Genomic DNA, 23,211 nt, shown 5'->3' with positions numbered 1-23,211 from the left:
CCTCTTCCCTGTGTTTTCAGATGGTACAGCAACAGACTCAAATGAAAAGGCTGCAGTCCTTAGGTAAACCACCTAGATGTGAACCAAGCCTTAAAATGTCAGTCCATCCAAGACCAGACCTCTCAATTCCTTCATGACACAGGGTAAAACAAATCCTAATGACTGAACACAGTTTTGCAACATTGACATATGCTTGTAAACCTGTACTATCCTTGCAACTACCTAAAGCATCCAGGTGGATTGTACCTTATATTTATTTTCAGGACAAATGGGGCTTTTTTTTGGTGGTAAATGGTAATGAATATCTTTTGGGTTTATTAATTTATTTTTATTAAACTAAGTGCCGGTTCACACTGAAGCGGCACGACTTCGGGGGGCGACCTGTGAAGTCGCGTGCACCGCGACTTCGCATAATGGAAGTCTATGCAAGTTGCTCCGAGGTCGCCCCAAAGTAGTACAGGACTCTTTTTCTAAGTCGGAGCGACTTGTGTCGCTCCTATTAGAACGGGTCCTGTACTACTCAATGGACCGCGACGGACCGCGACTTGTCAGGATGACAAGTCGCCTGACAAGTCGCGGCAGTGTGAATGGGCTCTAAAACTGGGCAAAATTGGAAAAAAAAATATTTTTAAATGTAATTGTATAATTCTTGCAATTATCATAACCTACCCCCAAAGAAAAACCCATAATACATTCTCCTGCTCCTGACGATCGCAGCAATACCACGTATGGGTATGGTATTTGTTGCTTGACTGTTGAGAAGCATTGGCTCATTTATGACCAACTAATAAACCAAGACCTTGCCCCCCAAAAAGACAAGGAAGCTAATTAAGTTGGAAATGGGGCAAAGCCACAGCTTTATTGAACTTTGCAAAAGTAACAACTTTCCCAATGTACCAAACAACAATACCAGTCCCGGTTCTACTGTGAGCATCCAAAAAACAAACTCACCAAGTCTAAGAGGCCTGTCCTTACCATCAGTGTCAGACAGGCATTTGACTGACCCCAGAATTTCACTTGCGGGCATAGCCCATAAAGCAGCATCAATTGCTGGCAAGGTCAACACCGCCAATAAAGCTGTGACAAAACATCACAACGGGCAGGGGGGGGGGGGGTCAACTCTAGTGACAACTGAATCTCCTCAGAGCTCCTAGAGTTCAGGCTCCACCCAAGTCACCTCAGATCTTGGTAGCCAACCCTAAGGGAGCTACTTAGCTTCACACCCACAGTGATGCCATGCTTGCAGCAGTCAAGGCTTCCTTTTCCTAAAGGAGGTTCAAGGGGACTTCATTATCCTGCCTAAAGCATACTGACATTAATTTAACCACTTGCCGACCAGCCGCCGTACTTATACTGAGGCAGGTCAGCTCTGTCTCACAAAACGATGTACCTGTACATAGTTTCCCGGGACAGCTTCTGGAGCTTCCGTGATCACTCCACGTGGAGACAGAACGATGTAAACACAACAGACCGCTGTTCTGTCAGTAATGAACACAGCCTCCTGTGTTCCTCTTATTTAGGAACACAGGTCTCTGTGTTCATGCAGCAAGCCCACCCCCCACACAGTTAGAAACACCCCCTAGGGACACATTTACCCCTTTGATCGTCCCTGGTGTTAACCCCTTCCCTGCCAGTGTCATTAGTACAGTAACAGTGCATATTTTTAGCACTGATTACTGAAGTAATGTAACTGGTCCCTCCAAAAGCGTCAAAAATGCCAGGTGCCCGATCTGTCCGCCGCAATGTCGCCGCCACTACTAGTAAAAAATAAATAAATAAAAATGACATAAATCTTTCCCTTAGTTTGTAGACGCAATAGCTTTTTGCGCAAACAAATCAATATACTCTTATTGGGATTTTTTTTTGCCAAAAATATGTAGCAGAATACATATGGGCCTAAAATGATGAAAAAAAATAGATTTTTTAATTTTTTTTATTGGGAATGTTATATAGCAGAAAGTAAAAAATACTGTTTTTTTTTCATAATTGTTGCTCTTTTTTTTCTTTTTATAGTGCAAAAAATAAATAAATAAAAATTGCACAGGTGATCAAATACCACCAAAAGAAAGCTATATTTGTGGGAAAAAAAGGACATCACAATTATTTGGGTACAGCGTCTCACGACCACGCAACTGTCAGTTAAAGTAATCGTGAAAAAAGGCCTGGTCATTAAGGGGGTAAAACCTTCCAGTCCAGAAGTGGTTCAAAAATGATTTTTTTTGTGTCTTTTTGATCTTACTTAAAATATGCTGACCTCTGACCCCTAGGCTAACCCTGCCACTGACCTAGAGCAATCCCTGATCTACCTATTTTTCTTTATTTTTATTACACATTTGTTTTTGTGCAGGAGAAAGAGAGATATAATGTATCTTTTTCTCCATTTAAGAAGAAGTAAAAAAAAAAAAAAAAAAAAAAAAAACACACAAGGACGGGCTTCACGGTGACTGATCAATCAGGTGATGAGTAACCAGGCTTCCTGGTTCCCGATCGTTAGTACTGGACACGGGAGCTCTCTATCACAGCTCGGTCCCTGTGCTGGGGGCATGGTGTGCAGCGCGCTCCCAGAACAAACACATGTACATGTACTTTATTATATGTTATGGAGAAAGCAACATTATAGATGGGAGCAGAGTTAGAAAATATCTCAAGCAACACATCAGTTTCAGAATTCCATTTTCATTCATTATTTTCAGCTCTTTATTAATCTGACTGGATGGCAAAAGGCAATACAAATTGATTCCGTTTTCAACTAACACACTTGATAAATATGAGTTATCAAATGTTTTGATGATGTTTATTCCATGTCAGTAAAAACTTTCCAGCACAAAGGCTACCTAGCTCCTGTAATTATGTAACGAGATATTAATCAAGATATATTAAATGCAGATTGGTGTCAGTTTGTGATGCAAACATACATAGGAAACACAGAATACTGAAGTCTCATGAAACCTGAAAATGTCACTAAACCCAGGAGCCTGCAGTCACTATATCTGGTCTCCCACAGTACACAGAACATGGAAATGCAATTATTTTAGTAAATATAATCCGCTAAATACCCTCTCTCATCAGCAGCATATAGCAGTCTTGCGACTTCTATCAGTGTCTGGCTGAGCACTGGTTAAAGCTTGTAGAAGGAGTTTTCATTCTCCTCTGACTGTCCTATGAGGCTGCAGGACCCCTGCCCCTCTGTCTGAACAGTGCTGATTGGCCCTGTGCTGATCACATACACCCTTCCCAAAATAAATTAATAAAATAAAAAAAAACTCTCTAGCAATATACACCAAACAGAGCATGTGTGGAGTGACCCCAAGGCTCTGTACTTTTAAGAGATGGATTGGGGACAGTAAAAGAAGGGGAGGTTCAGAGAAGACAGGATCAAACAGCCTTTTTACACAATGCAGAGGATTAATCCCTTAGGTGCCACAATGAGTATAACAAGCATGCTTTACTGCATATACACGCTGATTTTACGGTTGTGGGTTTTAAACATTAGAATTACACTTACCATCTCTATTAAGCCATAGCTTCTTCTGGCGATAAAGCAAAAGCTTGTTATGTACATAGGGTAGCAGGAACTTGATACACCAGCTTTCCACTCCCAACTTGTTCTCCACCAATACTATAGGGCTGCGATTATACTTTGCTTCAGGACATGGAATTAACCCAATTTCATCTCTACAAAACACACAAAGATGATATTAACAATGCAAGTAATATTACCAGAATGATTTTCTCTAATTGACAGCCTTAGCTCTATTCCTGTGTGGAGGGGTGTGCATCTTTTCCCTCCAATCAGGTCTCAGAATTCTCCTCACTGAGCTCTGCAGAGTGTAACTTCAGCTCTCTGTCACCCCCTAAACCTCTCACCCCTCCCCTCTTTTTTTAACTTTAAGATAAGCTTTACAAATTCTGGACTTCGGATGTCAAAAAGAAAGGACTGCAGATAGACAGGAACAACTTATGAAGGAGTATTTGTTTCATCTCTGTGTCACCTGAGGCCAGTCAGTTATTTACAACCACTTTAAAAAGTAATTCCACTTTTGTTGAGAAAAAAAACAAAAAACATTCCCCTGTGGGTGATCTATGTACATTACAAGGATTTTTACCTGCCACTGGTCGATCACTAATAGATGAGTGACCAACAGTGACAATACATTAACCCCTCATGCTTCATAATACAAATACCATTGGTAATTAAATTAACCTATTGCCAACCCATCACAGTACATATACTGTGACAGGGTGGCAGCGACAGGTGTACGTTGCTGCCTGTTTTTGGTGTATGCCCCTGTTCTATCCATTTCAAATTTTTTTGGGGGAAAAAGTAATTTTCGGTTTCGGTTTTCGGCCAAGGGCATCCTGAATTTTCGGTTTCGGCCCAAAATTTTCATTTCGGTGCATCCCTAGTTAGAATGCCAGTGTCTAGAAAGTCATAATGGTGCATTATGAAAACCTGTGGCTTTGTGCAACTAAAAGGCAGGCTTCATCCATCTGCTGGCTTGCATACAATTTCTGATACATTTTTAAGCATTTTGCCAAGGCACCCTTGAAGAAACCTCAAGGCACCCTGGTTGAAAAAGGCTGCTGCAGATTACATCACAAGATAATAGTTTGTACCAGGGTGGATGTGATTTAAATCAAGACAATTTAAATCATGGAATTAAATCACTAGTAAAAAGGCTTGATTTAATTCATCATTTTGAACAGCAAACTGTCATCTCTGTCCCGCATCGGCTCCTCTTCTGACACGCTGTTTACTCACTGACAGTCCCATTCACTTCAATGGGACGGCTGGTGATGCAGCAGTGACACAAGAAGGTGCGGCAGCAGGTGAGTGGATGCCCGCTAACAGGTGCTGCCATGATGGATCTGAAATGACAAGTGCTCTTTCAATGCAAGGACTCATTGTTGTTGGTAGCTAGTGTGAAATTTTGTGAATGCATCAATGCAGTGCATGTTAGCTCAGCTTGCATTCACTGAATGAGTTTACCAAAAATGTAAATATTGCAGAATATACAGCCTCATGCTACATAACTAAGCTCCATTTCATGCCAAATAAACTAAATTATTATTGTATTTTAATTCAAAAACTATTTTTAGACAGAATTTTACTCCAAAAGCATTTTAATAAAATAAATTTGATAAAAAAAAAAAAAATATATATATATAGGATTTAAATAAAAAATCTGATTAACCACTTCCCGCCTGGCCACCATCAAATGACAGCGGAGCGGTGCGGTTATTGTTCTGGGACGCCCTCATATGACGGCGCACCAGAACAGCTTCTCTCGCACGCTCGCGGAGGCACGCAGTTCGGCGATTGTGGCCGCGCCGTGTTGCTACGACACGGCGCAACCCCGATCTTGGTAAAGAGCCAATTACTTGGCTCTTTACTTATGTGATCGGCTGTGTCCAATCACAGCTGGTCACATGTAAATGAGGAAGTGCCGTTTACGGCTCTCCTCGCCCCACACTGTCAGAGTGTGTGGCAAGGAGAGCCGATCAGCGGCTCCTCCTCAAAGGGAAACCTAGAAAAGGTAGTCAGGGCCCTGATCATCCGTGCCCTGATTTCAGAAAAGTTCAAAAACAGTGTTGCCAGTCAGTGCCCACAGTGTTGCCAGTCAGTGCCTGCTCATCTGTGCTGCCCATCAGTACTGCCTTTCAGTGCCCATCAGTGCCGCCTATCAGTGCGGCATATTAGTACCTCCTCATCAGTGCCACCTCATCAGTTGCACATCAGTGATGGAGAAAAATTACTTATTTTCAAAATTTACTCAGACAATGAGAAAAACTTTTTTTTTTTTTCTAAATTTTCTGTCTTTTTCTTTTTGTAATAAATAAAAAAAATAACCCAGTGGTTATTAAATACCACCAAAAGAAAGCTCATATTTGTGTGAAAAAAATGATAAAAATGTCATATGGGTACAGTGTAGCATGACCGCGCAATTGTCATTCAAAGTGTGACAGCGCTGAAAGCTGAAAATTGGCCTGGGAAGGAAGGGGGTGAAAGTACACCGTATTGAAGTGGTTAAAAAAAAAAAAAAAAATCAATATTTTTATCCACCCTGGTTTATACTCAGATATGCACATTTAAAAAAGTAGCAAGTATATTAAATGCATTTAAGCTTACATATTACATTTTACTTAATATGTTTTAAGCCTTTTTTCAGCAGGTCTCTTCAATTAAGCAGTGAAGGCTAACTAAGTGTCACATAAAACACAGCTAAAAACTGGCTGACATTTCCATGAAATCTTAATTAGAGCACCTAACACTGACTACCAGTCTTTTTTTAAATCTAGCCAGATTGTCAGATGTCCATTTCAGATAAACAAGTAAACAACATGCTTGCAGTTTAGTGTAGCAGATTGTGCAATAATCTCACACTGCTCCATCAGCAGTACAGTTCTACCCCTACCCCCACTTTCTGTTCTCAAGTCCATCCACAAAAATAAGCAAATGAACCAAAGTTCTGCTGTGTACGGACACCTGCCAAATCTGACCAGTCCTTAGATCCTGGAACAATTCTGTGAAATTCTGCGTTATCTAATTATCCCATCTAACTGTACAAGGCAGGGATGTCACAATCAAATGTTACAGTGGTCCAGATTAATTGGAATCAATCTGCAAGGGGCCCTATTATGTCTACTGATGCCAAGGCTAATTCCAGAAAAAGATAATAACACTTTGGTAATTAACTTTATAAATGATAATTGCAGCTTACAGCATTTTATCACAAAGAAAGGGGCAATAAAACATTTTCTGAAGAAATGAGCCAGAAAATTATGTAAAGAAGTGTTGTCTTTATCAACCGGAAAATAGCCGGGACATCATTTAGATTCAATTCTTAAAGCCAGTACAAATGATCAGAAAATCGTATGAAAAATACCGCTTTCTAAGCCATCATATGACCAGGACAGGTCGTGTGAAATGATCTGATGGGAGAAGCACAGACATTTTTCTAATATGATACCAGATCGTACGAGTTTTGTTTAACCACTTCCCGCAAAATCACATACCTGTACGTCATTTTGATGACTTGCTTGTACCGGGGGATGCCTAAAGCTACAGGCATCCCCTCAATACCATTTTTAGAGCTAACAATCAGCTTTCTAATATTAACAACTGATGTGGCTAAGCTTTTATTACATGGAGCAGGAGGGGATGCCCCCCCCCCTTGCCACCCCACCCGAGACCCAAGCCACTAGCCGTCACAGATTCGGGTTTGATCGGTTCTCCGATGTAGTAACCCAGAAAAGACATCACAGCGTCACTTCTGGTTTTACACAGCATCCAACGGCGCAATTAAAAAGAAATAACAGTATTAAAAAATGCCAATCTAGGCGTTTTGAATACTTTAAGTGCAGTGGAGGGGTTTGGGGTCTTTTGGACCCCAGATTCCTCCATAAAGAGTACCTGTCAGTAGGGATGTTTACATTTCTTGCGACAGCAATAAAAGTAATAGTACTTTTTTTTTTTTTTTTTAAAGTGAAAATGTAAAAAAAAGATAAAATATATATATATATATAATGAGAAAAAAAAAACTTTTTAACCACTTTACCACCGGAGGATTTTGCTGTCTTACGTCTGGGCCACTTTTTTCGTGCGACGCCGTACCAAAATAAAATTTATGTCCTTTTTTTCCCACAAACAGAGCTTTCTTTTGGTGGTATTTGATCACCTGTGCGATTTTTACTTTTTGAGCTATAAACAAAAAAAAGAGCGTAAATTTTGAAAAAAATAACAATATTTTTCACATTTTTTTATATGAAATTCCCCCCCCCCCCCCCAAAAATTTAAAAATCTAAATTTTTTTAAAATTTTTGGCCAATTTGTTTTCTGCTACCTATGTTTGGTAAAAAAAAATTGCAATAAGCGTATTTTGATTGGTTTGTGCAAAAGTTATTGCGTTTACTAACTAAGGGAAAGATTTATGTCATTTTTGGTGTTTTTTTTTTTTCAGTAATGGCGGCGATCTGCGATTTTTTTTGCGGGACCGCGACATTGCGGCGGACAGATCGGACCCCTGACTGACATTTTTGACACTTTTGGGGGTACCAGTGACATTACTGCAGTAATCAGTGCTATAAATATGCACTGTTACTGTAAAAATGACACTGGCAGGGAAGGGGTTAATTTTATTGGAGAGGGAGGGGTTAATGTATGCCTGGTGCTTACTAACGTGTGCGGGGGGAGGTGACTGAGTGACACAAGGACAGATCGAGGGTTCAGCTATGCTGAACCCTGCAATCTGACCCTGCCTGTCACTTCGGAGATCCGCCCGCTTGTGTTTACACAAGTGGGCGGATCTCCACACTCGATTCCCCGACGATCGGGGAAGAGCAGCGGCGATCGCCGCTGCTCCTCCCCTGGCCCGACTCCCGCTGTGACTGAATACAGCGGGAGCGAGCCTCCGGCGGCGCGCGCGCGCCGCCTAGAAGGGGGAGGGTCTGCCGACGTAGGTTTACGTCGTCAGACCTACAAGAGCCACTTTGCCGCAGTACAGCTCTAGTGAGCAGTGGCAAAGTGGTTAAAGCGCCTAAGATATGCGTCTTCAAATCACACATGAGGTATCGCCAATGAGGTATCGCCACGATTGTTAGAGTGGGAGCAATAATTCTAGCGCAAGACCTCCTCTGTAACTCTAAACAGGTAACCGTTAAAATGTTTTAAAGCGTCCCCGATGGAGATTTTTTAAGTATTGTAGTTTGTCACCATTCCATCAGCGTGTGCAATTTTAAAGCATGACATATTCGTATCTATTAGCTTGAAGTAACATCTTTCACATTATACAAAAAAATTGGGCTAACTTTACAGTTTTGTTTTTTAAATTCATTAAAATGTATTTTTTCCAAACAATATGCATTTGAAAGAGCGCTGTGCAAATACAGCCTGACATAAAATATTGGAACAACCGCCTCTTTATTCTCTACGGTCTTTGCTAAAAAAATTATGTACAATGTTTGGGGTTCTAAGTAGTTTTCTAGCAAAAATTACTGATTTAACTTGTAAACAACAAAAGTCAGAAATAGGCCTGTTCTTGAAGTAGTTAATTAGTGCAGTATTCGTTCGAAAACACAATACACTACATCACTTCTGAACATTTATTCTGTCCTATGAGGATTTTCATAACTTTAGTAACCTCTTTTTTTTTTTATTATGGAGACTAGCATACAAAAAAAAATAAATAAAATAAAATACAAAAAAAAAACAAAAAAAAAAAAAACGGAAGATCATTCATCCGATAATCTCATCATGTGTACAGGCCTTAGACTCCAAAAAACACCAGCTGTTATGTTTGGTACAATAGCTAGTGTATATGATGATTGGAAGGGTGCTTACATTGCATTATCATTGACTTGTGCAGGGGAATAATAGGCAAGTACAGCACAAAATGATCCTTATAAACTAGAAAGTAAAATCTTTCTAGCTGTTGGTTGAGCTCTAGTCATAATGTGAAAGTATGCAAAGCACATCATGGCATTCCTACAGTGTTGACCAGTCTAGGCTGCCACTCGCCAATGATTCCAGCTATGCTATCTCCTCTGCTGCATGGAGCTGCCCCTGTACTGCAAGGGTTAAATTCTCATTTAGGTCCAGGGTACCAGAAAAAGCAAGTTTTTACTTAGCTGCCCCCCCCCCTCCTCCTTCCTTCCTACGTTCCAGTGGTGGACTGTCCCTTTGCATTCTCATAACCAGTGCAAGGCTATTGGCTCTGCATTGCATAGTTCCCAGCATAGTTCAGAACAAAGTCCCTTTGTCTCTCTTTCCTCATTTGTCCTCATTTTGGTCTAATCTATATAGTTGTATAAAAAAAAATCATTTTTTTATCCCTCAAAAAGTGTTTACATACTGCTAAATCAATTATCCAATATCTATATTGCTGCATTTGTAAAGTTCAAAAAAACAGTATAAAAGGAATGGTAGTGATTAAAAAAAGAGCACTTGTGGGTTTAACTAATCTTTTTTTGTGTCTTTTTCTCCTTTAAGAGGGCATGGCGGGGGAGGGGGTGTGTCCTATGCCTACATACTTTTGCTAATAGGTGTCCCTCATTCCCATCTCAAAAATTTGGGAAGTATAGCATTGTACTTGGCAATGTCAGAGTTCCTGCAACCTCTGGAATGTAGGGGAGAAGAGGTTGCTGGGACCCATCTAACAGTGAAGAGGGATACTGCAGAAGCAGAGGATCAAGTAAGTAAAACAGTACCTTAGAACTAAATGAGCATTTAACCTTTTCAGGGGGGGGGGGGGGTGGACCCCACTGCATGGGGTGACTTTTGTTTGCACTACTGTTAAAAGTCATGCCCACCTTTCAAGTGAAACACAGATTTAGGGTTTAATACAAAACATGGTAACAGCCTCCCAACCCAAAAACCACTCCCTAATTTCTTATAGGGTCTGTCTCTCTGGAGTGCCTGGTGTATTTTTTAATTTGGCATGGCTCTTGCAGGGGATCTACCAAAACAACCATATCACCCATTCACAGATCTGTAAATGAAAGGATTACAAGTCCCATATTACTCCGCAGCAGAGGGACTTGTACATCTCAATGGAGCACAAGTGCAGTGATTGCACGTGTAATCCACTGATACTTCTATAGCCCCATACTGGTAGGTCCATACTATGGTACAGAACTTGGACTGGGCCTGTGACATCGGGGAACAAGGGCTGGGGAATTTGTAACATGTTACAAAAGGTGAACTTATCCTTTAAGGATTTAGAGAATATCTGTAAAAGGGGACCCAAATTTCTCCTGAGATGTGTGCAAACCTGGTAACCAACTACAAGAAACGTCTTACCTCTGTGCTTGCCAACAAGGGTTTCTTTCTCCACTAAGTACTAAACCATGTTTTGCTTGGGGGTCAAATACTTATTTTACTCACTGAACTGCAACTCCATTTATAACATTTTTATCGTGTTTTTTCTGGATTTTTGGTTATTCTGTCTCTATTATTCAAAATACACCTATGATAAAAAACTATAGACTCTTGATTTCTTTGTAAGTGGGCAAACTTACGGAATCTACAGGGGTTCAAATATTTATTTCCCCCACTGTAGCATTGGGTGCATCCGTGAACTTGTATGGTCCAAACAAGATACTGTCAAGTGTGTAGATATAATTACGCATTTCGCAATTATACTCTGCTCTTCAGAATATCAAACTCACTTAGGACAGTTACCCATAATACTCTCTTAATTCTAAAAGTGAAAAACATACAATTAGAAAAACTATGCCTTAGTATATACCCTTTGACACATATAGGTTACCCTAGATGACCTCCTATCCCCCGCCTATGTAAAAAGGGGAAAAAAGGAGAGGAAGGAAAGAGGATGGGGCGGGAGAGAAGAAGGGGAACAAAAGGAAGAGAGAAGTGAGGAATGGGGGGGCGGGGGGGGGTTGGAACTAAAAACCATTATCATGTGACCCCACCCCCCCCCCTCCTTTCTTCCTTTTGTATATACCCTATGCATAGTTTTTCTAATTTTATGTTTATCAATTTTAGAATTAAGAGAGCATTATAGATAACTGTCATAAGAGGGTACGACATTCTGAAGAAGTGTAACTGTGAAAACACGTAATCACATCTACACACTTGACAGTATCTTGTTTGTATCATACAACTTCATTGATGCAGCTAATGCTATTTAGGTTTTTAATGCTATTTAACCACTTAAGCCCCGGAGGATTTGGCTGCTAAAAGACCAGGGGTTTTTTTGCGATTTTTTACTGCGTGACTTTAACAGACAATTGCGCGGTCGTGCGACGCTGTACCTAAACGAATTTGACGTCCTTTTTTTCCCACAAACAGAGCTTTCTTTTGGTGGTATTTGATCACCTGTGCGATTTTTTGATCATGCGCTATAAACAAAAAAAGAGCGTCACTTTTGCAAAAATAACAATATTTTTCAAATTTTTTTATATGAAATTACCCCCAAAAAAATGTAAAAATCAAAATTTTTTAACATTTTCGGCCAATTTGTTTTATGCTACATATGTTTGGTAAAAAATCGCAAAAAGCGTATTTTGATTGGTTTGGGCAAAAGTTATCGCGTTTACTAACAAAGGGAAAGATTTTTGTCATTTTTGGTGTTTTTTTTTTTTTAACGCGTAATGGCGGTGATCTGCGATTTATTTTTTGGTACTGCGACATTGCGGACCCTTGACTGACATTTTTGACACTTTTGGGGGTACCAGTGACATTACTGCAGTAATCAGTGCTATACATATGCACTGTTACTGTAAAAATGACACTGGCAGGGAAGGGGTTAACTTTATTGGACAGGGAGGGGTTAAGTGTGTCCTAGGGGCATGATTCTAACTGTGCAGGGACATTGCTATTGGTGTAAAAACAAAGATCAACGGTCCTACATAGTAGAACCGTCTGATCTTCATTTTTACACCAGGGAGAATGACGGCGGCTTGTTTACATAAGCCGCTCGGCCTTTCTCCCTTCACCGGAGCGATCGTAGTGTGAGCGGCGGACATCGGGTCCGCCGTTCACACGCACTGACTTGTCAGTGAACGAGCCGCGGCGGGCGCGCGCCCACCCGCGATTGGCTCGCAAGTCAGTGACAGGCGAGTGAGGTATCCATACGTCACTCTGCCTGGCCGGGGCTGACCGCCGCAGTATATAGTCGTGCGGCGGTCGGCAACCGGTTAAAGCGCAACTTCACTTTTGTTGAGAAAAAAAAAAAACATTCCCCTCTGGGTGATCTTTGTACATTGCAAGAATTATAACAACCTTTGTTGCGGATTCCTACCTTTTGTTATTCTGAAGAAATCATTGTTTGTTCCTCTGTGCAGAGTGGGTCTAATGGGAGTGTTTTCATAATTATTTGTTAGCAGAGCACTATTGAGGAAATCTGCTGGGCCTGCATCCCTTTAGATGTGTTTTTATTGGGAGTATCTCACCAAAAATGACATTTTTGTTGCAGGGGATGCCAGAAATCTGACTTGTATCTTAGGCAGACTTCTGGGAAAATTGGTGAGCCAATCACACAAGCAGGAAATTATGTTTCTGGGGTGTGGTCAGTGCACATTCTGTGTACAGAACATCTCCAGGTAGCCATATTGTATTGCATTTTCAAAAAATTACAGTTGCTGCATATTAAAAAGGAAAGGTAATTTTTAATAACATTCAATTACAATATGACTTGTGTCGCAATTGTATACACTATATTTTTTTCCCTTTATTTGATTTTTTTTTTCCCCCCCACGCAAGTGGAATTATCCTTTAACTTTGTACAATAAAGCTTTCAATGTTTTATATAAATATTTAGTGTATTTGTTTGAGAATATGAAAATACCAGCAAGTCACTCTTGAAAGCCCCTTTTACTGTTCGTCCTTTTAATTGACTTACCTGTCCCAGGATCCAGCGATGTCCTGACCTGACCCTGCTCTTTGCCATTCTTCGGGCCCTCTGCACCGGCATCTTAACTGTGGGCAGCTGTCTGACTCGTTGCGGCTTCCCAGCCTGCCGTCCTCTGGACATGTGCGAGTCACGCTGTGCCCTGTGAATGGTCCTGCAGTCTCCTGGGACATGTCCCAAGAGGCTACAAGGAGGATCGAACTTCTGCTTGGGTCGCCGTGTCAATCCAAACAGGAGTTGGAGAGTGTACATGTCAGAATCAGGCAACCGTCCCCCTCCCAAGAAAAAAGACATTCTAAATATGGGAGAGGAAGAAAAGCAGAACTTCCCCTTTTGGGTGAAGTTCCGCTTTAATTTACATTCAAGATGTCTATAAATGCAGGCTTAAATCTGAAACCTCTTTACTTTTTATTTTAAACTTTTCCTTTAAACACACATATTAACCTCTATGCTGCATCTGTCCCTTGTCGGCTCTATGCTATAGAACTGGGTGATCACATGACTGCTGATTGCTCAATTCTCTGTCTTCACAGAGCAGAGAGCCATATAATGTCAGTCACCGTCTCTCTGCTCTGCAGGGGAGGACTGGGCAAGGGGGCCATTGCCCCCCCCCCCCGGGCTGCTCTGATGCCCCATAAAAAAGGCTGCATCGCTTCTGCCACAGACATGCCTAAAGGATTCTTGGTGAAGAGAAGTAAAAAGTCCCCACTGCTGACCTACTGAGTGCAGGATAAAGCCAAGGACAGAGTGCAGGCCTCTCCCAAAGCATGGATGGTGTAAACTGTGTCTGAACAGAGGCCAGTTCCATGCACCACTGGAGACTCTCCTCCCCTGGCCAGCCCGGATCAAGCTGTCCTAGCTCCCCCCAACCGCCCCCTGCTGGCCAGGTCAGGAACCCAGGTTCGACCAGTGAGCAGAGAGTACCTGGAGCAGAGCTTCAGCCTGGAATGAAGGTCAGGAGGAGGACGGGAAGAGGGATAGTGGGAGGGGGGCCGATTCGCTGCACCATGGGCTTCTGGTTTGTACTTGCCTCCTTGGCCGAAGGTTGCCAGTCAGCCCCTGCTGCTCTGCCCCTCAAACTCTCACTGGAGCTGTGGACTGGAGAGGTTGTGAGGTCACATATACTTTTACAAGGAAATATCTGGGTTTCACAAAGACAATAGATGCCCACCATGAGGATTTATATTCTTTGTGGCTATTGAAGAAAATGTTTAAAATTAATGTTTCATTTCGTGTGGACCTTGCACCTCTCTCCTGCAGCTGCAGCAACCCCCATCCTGTCTCAGCAGTTGTCAGCACAGAGGATGATAGAACAACTCTGCCTGAGGTTTGTCTCTGCCCCCCTATTTCAGCAGTTGAAAGGGGAGAGGACAGGCCTTCTCTTACAGATCCTGATCCTCTCTATGCAGACGCAGCATTCCCAAGTTTCCCGTCTCCAACTTCCCCTGGTCTCAGCATTCAGCAGACTCCAGCCCACCTCTGATCCTCCTCCAGACCCTGCACTTTCTGCTTTTCAGCTCTGCCCCCATTTTCCTCCTGGCAGCAGCATAAGATAAAAGAGGGGGGGGGGATGCACCGTGATGTAAGAAAGGGTGGGGTGACTCGACTTCTGATGGTTAGAGGTTTGACATCTGATGTAAAGGAGGGCTGGGGGTGGCTCTGGACACAACTAGTCTCCTCTGAGTGCATATGAAGACCACAATGCTGGTGCGGCCTGCAAGAAAATTTGGAGTTTGACATTGTTGACCTAGGAGATCTGAGCAGCGGCCCTTCACTCATAGCCTCTTGGGACACCTCATAGGTCCCAAAGGGCTGCGTGACCATTCGCACAAGTGCAGTGTGAAGCCACAAGGAGTCACAGCCGGCTTCCTACGGTTAGCATGGTGGTGTCGGGGACCTGAAGGACAGCAAAGAACCAGCCCGAGTGAGGACAGCACTGGATACCTGGACAGGTAAGTGTCCTTTTATTAAAAGTCAGCAGCTACAGGATTTAAAGGGCTTACTTTTTTTTTTGGTGGCTGAAGAACTGCTTTAAAGCGGTATTAAACTGCCGGCATTTTTTTTTTTTTAAAGCTGCAAGAAAAAAGTTATAATGTGCTGCTAGCACATTATGTAAAACTTGCATTCAATTGAAGCCCTCCAGCGGCACGCTGTCACCGCTGACAGGGCTTCCATCTTCACCCGGTCTTCCTTCCGGGTTGGCGGACTCTGGTCCTTTCATTGAATGAGCTGCGGTGACGTCACTTTTGCGCACGTGCGCGGGAGCCGCAGTTCATGGCACAGTATGCTGTTCTTTCAGAGCGCATGCACCATTTACATCACCGGCAGCTTCACAAGTAAATATTTCCTAAACGATACACGTTTAGGAGATAATTTACTGTACCCACAGGTGAGCCTTATTATAGGCTTACATATGGCACTTTTCCACTGCAAGTACCGGCTCGGGTCTACTCGGCCCTGCTTGGCCTGGTTTGCTTTTCCACTGCGGTACCGCATGGTACGGTGTAGGAACGGTTCGGTACGGTACGGTATGGTTTGCTTTTCCACTTAAGTAGTACTAAAGTTAAGTGGGTGGGATAACAACGGGGTGGGTGGGATTCTCTGACCAATCAGTGGCTAGTAGCGACTGCATGCAAAGGATTGTGGGATATGGTACCGGGTATGGTACCTCTTGGAACCACAATCGAGGTGGTACTGTTTTTGAGAGCCGTACCGTTCGGTTCCATGCAGTGGAAAAGCGCCGCCGTACCGTACCGTACGGAACCGTTCCTACACTATACCATGTGGTACCAGCAGTGGAAAAGCACAAAAGCGAGCCGAACCGTTCGGTTCCATGCAGTGGAAAAGCGCCATTATAGGTAACAATCAGGGCCGTTGCTAGACTATTTTATGCCCTAGGCAAGACCAGCTACTTGTGCCCCCCCCCCAACAGTGGTGGAAAGCCAGGGCCTGGTAGTTTCGCCACTGCCCAAGACACCTGGCATCTTCCTCTGTCCCTTCTTCCTCCCCCACTGCCATCCCTCCCCTCAGCTCACAAGGATCATTTATGATGGAGAGAGAGTGCCGACTCGTGGCTGCGCCCCTAGGTTGCAATGCGCCCTAGGCGGCTGCCTAGTTTGCCTAGTGAAAGCACCGGCCCTGGTAACAATCGTTCATGGGAGTTTACTCCCACTTCAAGTTACAATAGGTGTGTATACATACCACAGTCTCAATGCTTTGTGCTCGTGGCAAAATCTACCCAACATGTAGGCCTCGTGCACACTGGATATTTTTACAGCTGCTCTTAGCGGTTTCAGGCATCTTTTTTTTTTTTTATTTAACTGCTTAAAATCGGCTCTCCATGGTATTCTAGGTGTCCATGCACACATAGGCTTTTAGGAGCTGTAAGTGACCTAGGCATTTTCAAGCTGATTAAAAAAAAAAAAAAAAAACCCCAAGGCCAGTGGGTTCTGAAGGAGTAGCGCTACAGCTGTAAAAACTCTGGACGCAGCTAAACGCGTGTTAAGGCGGTATACAGTGTTAAGCTGTGTCAAGCTTTTTTTTTAAGCTATTAAAGCGATGCTAAAGTTTTTTTTTTTTGTATAAAAAAAAAAAACCTTTTATACTTACCTGCTTTGTGCAGTTGGTTTTACACAGAGCAGTTCAGATCCTCCTCTTCTCGGGTCCCTCTTCTGTGCTCCTGGCCCCTCCCTCCTACTGAATGTCCCCACAGCACACAGTTTGCTATGGGGGCACCCAAGCTGCTGCTGCTGTGTGTCCATTCAGACATGGAGCCACGGCTCTGGTCCTTCCCCCTTTCTTTTCTCATTGGCTCACTAACTTTGATTAACGGCAGTGGGTGCCAATGGCGCACGCTGCTGTGTTTCAGCCAATCGGGAGGGAGAGTCCAGGACAGCCAAGTCTCTCGTACAAGATCGCTGGATTGAGATAGGCTCAGGTAAGTATTAGGGGGGCTGCTGCACACAGTTTTTTTTATCTTAAAGGAGTTGTAAAGTCAGAAGGTTTTTTATCTTAATGCATAGCCTTCTGGGTGTAGCAGCATCCCCAGCACCCCTCAATACTTAATTGAGCCCTATCTCTGCCCAGCGCTGTCCATAAGTTCCTTGGGCTGTCCGGGACTCTCCCTCCTGAATAACTGAGACAAAGCAGTAGGGTCATTGGCTCCTGCAGCAATCAAAGTCAGTTAGCCAATCAGGAGAGAGAGGGGGCGGGGCTGAACCACAACTCTGTGTCTGATTGAACACAGAGAGCTGTAACTCAGCTTGGGTGCCCCGCTTCTAAAAGCGCGTTTTGACAGCCGCTTTTTCATGGCATTGCAGCTCGTTTTTTTTTAAACACCCTGTGTGCATGAGATTGTAGGATCACATCCAGGCAAGTGTAAACAAGGAAGGACTCTCGCGCTATTATGGGAAGGGATGTCTAAAATTGAGGAATAGAAGGGGGGGGGGGTTGCATCCTTAAACTACAAGAAGATCCAGGTAAGTGCTGCAAACACCTTGCAACCATATGCAATGCACACCTTTCCGATTCGAATGGGCAGTGAGGAGGCATCACATAGTCTCCTCGCCGCCGTTTGTCAATTGCCTCTGAAGTATGATCCAAATGTGAATTGCGCTTCAGAGCAGAGGTAGATTTAGACACACATCCAGGTCTGGGACAAGGGGTGGACAGGAGGAACGGCTGCCCTGGGCGCTGTGGTATCATGTATACAGTGAGGTTTATTTACTAAAAGCAAATCACTGTGCACTACAAGTGCACTTGGAAGTGCAGTCCCTGTAGATCTGAGGGGAAGATCTGCGGATTTCTATCATCCAATCAGTTGCAAGCAAAAACGCTGTTTTTTTTTTTTTCCTTGCATTTCCCCCTTTAGATCTACAGCGACTGCACTTCCAAGTACACTTGCAGTGCACAGTGATTTGCCTTTAGTAAATCAACCCCAGGGTGTCTACCTACAAGCTGACAGGAGGAGTACTGGAAGAGGGGGAATTTTTTGTTTGGGGAGAATCTTGGCTTGCAAATGAGAATTAATGTTTGGGGGTAATCATGTAGATTAGTGCTCAAAATGTTTTGCAGGGAAGGGAAGGGAGTTTTGCTAAAACAAAATGCTCATACATTTTTGGGGATTGGGGCCTTATTTGGCATCTTGGCCCTGGGCGTTAAATGACCATTTCTCGTCACTGCACACATCTAACTCATTGCAGCGCGTTATGGTATGAATGGGGCTCCCAGAGTCACGCCTTGGTTTATTTTTGCAGATGAGCACATCTTGGTCCCCGTTCACACTGGTGCGATGCGGGAACCCCTGAAATTCAGTGTCGGTTCCCGCATCGCAGCAGGATTGCACTGTGGTTCATACTGAGATCTGAGAACCACAGTGGGTGTCAATGTAAAATAATGACACCCCAAAATGGGTTCGCAGATCGCGGTGCGAACTGTGAAATAGTGCAGGAGACAGATTGCACAGGTTTTAACACCCATGCGATTCAAATGCGGTGCGGACAAAAAAAAAAAAAAGGGCCCTGCACCACTTTGGTGTGAATGCAATGCGATTTCAGACAGTTTGTATGGCTAAAATCGCATTGCACAGACATCGCACGTGATCTGCACAGCAATGGGGTGCGAATCACACGCGATGTCAGGCATCGCACTAGTGTGACCGAACCCTCAATGTATAGTGTAATTGTACCCTAAGGGCTAGTTCACACCACACAAACGCCATCCAGATCCATTCCGCATGCCTTTCTGCATGCCTGTTTTTGACGTGTTTACAGATAGGTTTCAGATGTTTTTTTTCCCACTGTACTGGTGTGTTTTTTATGCATTCCAGTGCATTTTACAGAATTCCAGTACAGTCCAGAGCAGGAAAAATGCAGCATGTTTCTTTTTTTTTTTTCTGGAACTGCAAGCACTGGCATGAACTATGCCATTGGAAACCATATAACCAACTATATGCGTTTTTGATGCAGAAAAAAAAACGCACTGGACTGCATGTGGTGTGAACTGGCCCAGTTCACACTACATGCAGTCCAGTGCGTTTTTTTTCTGAATCAAAAAATACATGGATAGTAGGTTATATGGTTTCCAACGGCATAGTTCACACCAGCGCGGTCAGTTCCAGAAAAAAAAAAGAAAAAGAAAAATGCTGCATTTTTCCTGCACTGCAACGTTGCAAAACACACGGGAATGCACCAAAAACGCACTGGAACACGTCCTTATTTAGGGCCATTTCACAGTGGTGTGATGCGGGAAACCCTGCAAATCCAGTGATTGAATCTGAATAGCCGGCGGTTCACACTGCCCTCTGCGAACCGCTGTGGGTGTCAATACAAAGTTTATGACACCCCCAGGTCGGTTCGCAGATTGCAGTGCGAACTGTCAATTCGGACAGGAATTTGGTCCGAATGCGATGCGAATTCAGCAGTTTCATACAGTTTGTTTGGCTGAATTTGCATCGCACAGACATCCAATGTCATTGACACAGCAATGCAGTGCAAATCACATCGCTCCAGTGTGACCGGCCCTAGGCTGAGTCCACATTGGTGGGATATGGCAACCCTGTGAATCCATTGCAGGTTCCCCTATCGCACCCAGTTCACACTGCCATATGCGAACAGCTGGGAGTGTCAATACAAAGTTAACGACACCCCCAGATTAATTTGCATATCACAGAGCGAACTGTCAATTCAGGCAGGAATCTGATTGCATAGGTGTGGACACCTAAGCAATCAATTCTGGTGCGGACCAAAAAAAGGATCTGGCGCGACTTCACTGTCCTGCACAGACATCGCATGTGCAATGCAGTATGAATCACATGTAATGTCTGGTATCACAGCAGTGTGACCCGGCCCTTAGGCTTGGTTCCCATTGGTGCAATACGGGAACCCTGCGAATCCACTGTGGGGTTCCCACATTGCACCCGACTTGCAGGCAGATCACACTGCCATATGCGAACTGCTGGGAGTGTCAATACAAAGTTAACGACACCCCCAGATCAGTTCGCTTATTGCAGTGCGAACTGTCAATTCGGACAGAAATTGGATCACATGGGTGTGAACGCCCAATGCAAACGGATTCTGACGCAGAACCAAAAAAAGGGTCCTGTGCGACTTTGGTCCGAATGCGATGCGAATTTAGCCATTCGCATCACAAAGACATTGCATGTGATTTGCATAGCAGTGCAGTGCTAATCACATGCGGGGTCTTCCATCACACCAGTGTGAACCCAGACCTTAAGGTTAAGAATAAAAGTAGGGGGGGAACAAAGTGCACTGGGATGCATCAAAAACGCACTGGAACGCATCAAACACACATGCATCTGGAACGCATGGGAACTGCATTTCTATGGCAGGAATTCTGCATGTCCTTACAGTGACCTGACAACAATCCGATTCCCTGTAAAGGTCGTTCTGTTTTCAGTTCATTAGCAGCCTAACATCTACAAGCAGCGAACACATCCTGACCTCATCGTGAAGACAATGATCCCACAATGGCATAACCCCCCCATCATCCATGCCCCCACAACACCGGTGCAGCCAGCCTCGTCCCCTGTCACGATCCCATCACACAGGATGACAGCACGGAAAGTTTCCCAGCTGACAGCTGTGGTCAGGAAGCGCCGTGCCCACACCGCCCAGTGACGTCACACCCGCTCCTAACAGCCACTCACATATTGGGGTTCCTGCGGAAAGCTCCAGTGATGTCCTTTACTACCCGCTGTACCAGCACCTCCACCTCCTCCTTCCACTCCGCCATCTCCGAGCCTGCGGGCGGAGACACATCAACTTCCGGGTCAGCCTTCCGCTCCGCCTGCGCCCTGCACCCTATCCCTATGTCTGATGGGGAAGGCAGGCTGCCTACAGGAATGTGGGTCACATCTCAGCATGGAAGAGCCTACATGTCATGTATAGAACGTGTGGGAACCGGGCGGATATGAAGAGAATGTATCTACATGGGAGTGAGGGTTATGCTTTCTAATACATCGTGCAGTCACCCACCTTTCTGTTGTAGCATCATTATGTGCTAAGATAAAAACTGTATACAACTGCTCTACAAGTCATCTTACCAATAAATGTCATTAAAAATGGCTCTGAGTCATTTTCTAGCACAAAAAAAAAAAAGAAATTATGATTTTTACATGCAGGAGAGAAATGCCACAATTGGCTTGGATGGCTACAAATTAAATTTCGTTATCAATCTGTAATTTTCTGCCTTTAGCCTAGGACAAGATTTATCAACTAAAAAAGCAAAAAAAAAAAAACTGTATACAATTGCTCTACAAGTTATCTTACAATTCAATGTCATTAAAAATCGTTCTGAGTCATTTCCTAGCAAAAAAAAAATGTTTTACACGTAGGAGAGAAATGCCACAATTGGCTTGGGTAGCAATTGGTTATAAATGATTTTTCATTTTCAATTTGTATTTTTCTGTAAAATCCAACGCAGCCGATTGGACATTATTTTGGCCTAGGATGAGATTTATCAAATAAAAAGTAAAAAACAAAAACAAAAGTGTATACAATTGCTCCACACAAGTCATCTTACAAATTACATGTCATTAAAAATGGTTCTGAGTAATTTCCTAGAAAAAAAAAAAAAAAAGATTTTTACACGTAGGAGAGAAATGCCACAATTGGCTGGGGTGGCAAGTGGTTATAAATGATCTTTCATTTTCAATTTGTAGTTCTCTGTAAAATCCAACGCACAATCTTGTGGCCTAGGACAAGATTTATCAACTAAAAAGTAAAAAAAAAAAGAAAAAATCTCACTAAATGTTCCTCCTACAGACCTATATCTTTACTTAATTTGAATTTCAAAATTCTTACTAAACTGTTAACCAGCAGACTCATGCCAGTTCACAAGATTTATCAACTAAAAAGTAACAAAAAATAAAAAAAAAAGCGTATACAATTGCTCTACAAGTTATCTTACAATTCGATGTCATTAAAAATGGTTCTGAGTAACTTCCTAGCAAAAAAAAAAAAAAAGATTTTTACATGTAGGAGAGAAATGCCACCATTGGCTTGGGTAGCAATTGGTTAAATGATTTTTCATTTTCAATTTGTATTTTTCTGTAAAATCCAAAGCAGCCGATTGGACATTATTTTGGCCTAGGACAAGATTTATCAACTAAAAAGTAAAAAAAAATTAAAAATCTAACTAAATGTTCCTCCTACAGACCTATATCTTTACTTAATTTGAATTTCAAAATTCTTACTAAACTGTTAACCAGCAGACTCATGCCAGTTCACAAGATTTATTAACTAAAAAGTAACAAAAAATAAAAAAAAAAGTGTATACAATTGCTCTACAAGTTATCTTTCAATTCAATGTAATTAAAAATGGTTGTGGGTATTTTCCTAGCAAAAAAAATAAATAAATAATGATTTTAACATGTAGGATAGAAATGCCACATTTGGCTTGGGTGGCAAGTGGTAAAATGATTTTTACACGTAGGAGAGAAATGCCACAATTGGCTTGGGTGGAAAGTGGTTAAAAATAATTTTTTTGTTTTCAATCTGTAGTTTTCTTTAAAATCCAACGCAGCTGATTGGACATTTTGGACGAGATTTATTAACTAAAAAGTAAATAAAAAAAAAAGTGCATACAATTGCTCTACAAGTCATCTTACAAATAAATGTTATTAAAAATGGTTCTGAGTCATTTTCTAGCAAAAAAATAAAAATATTTTTACATGTAGGAGAGAAATGCCACAATTGGCTTGGGTGGCAAGTGGTTAAAAATGATTTTTCATTTTCAATCTGTAGTTTTCTGTAAAATCCAATGCAGCCGATTGGACATTATTTTGGCCTAGGACAAGATTTATCAACTAAAAAGTAAAAAA

At 42.7% G+C, this 23,211-nt stretch overlaps 1 protein-coding gene across 2 annotated transcripts in view; it reads right to left on the bottom strand.

Annotated features, from left to right (window-relative positions):
* Positions 1–21,177, bottom strand: part of PTAR1 (protein prenyltransferase alpha subunit repeat containing 1) — a 98,956-nt gene extending 77,779 nt beyond the window's left edge. For both annotated transcript variants that reach the window (XM_082254946.1, XM_082254947.1), the window contains exons 1-2: positions 21,037–21,177; positions 3,506–3,675 (exon numbers count right to left, since the gene is read on the bottom strand). In XM_082254946.1, coding sequence (XP_082111072.1) covers positions 3,506–3,675; positions 21,037–21,122 — 256 coding nt within the window. In that variant the 5' untranslated portion in view covers positions 21,123–21,177. The remainder of the gene's footprint in view (positions 1–3,505; positions 3,676–21,036) is intronic.
* Positions 21,178–23,211: the final 2,034 nt, after the last annotated feature.

Source organism: Pelophylax lessonae, assembly GCF_965119305.1.
Source record: "Pelophylax lessonae genome assembly, chromosome: 1".
Taxonomy (NCBI): Eukaryota; Metazoa; Chordata; class Amphibia; order Anura; family Ranidae; genus Pelophylax; species Pelophylax lessonae.
This window is presented reverse-complemented; position numbering and strand designations above follow the sequence as displayed.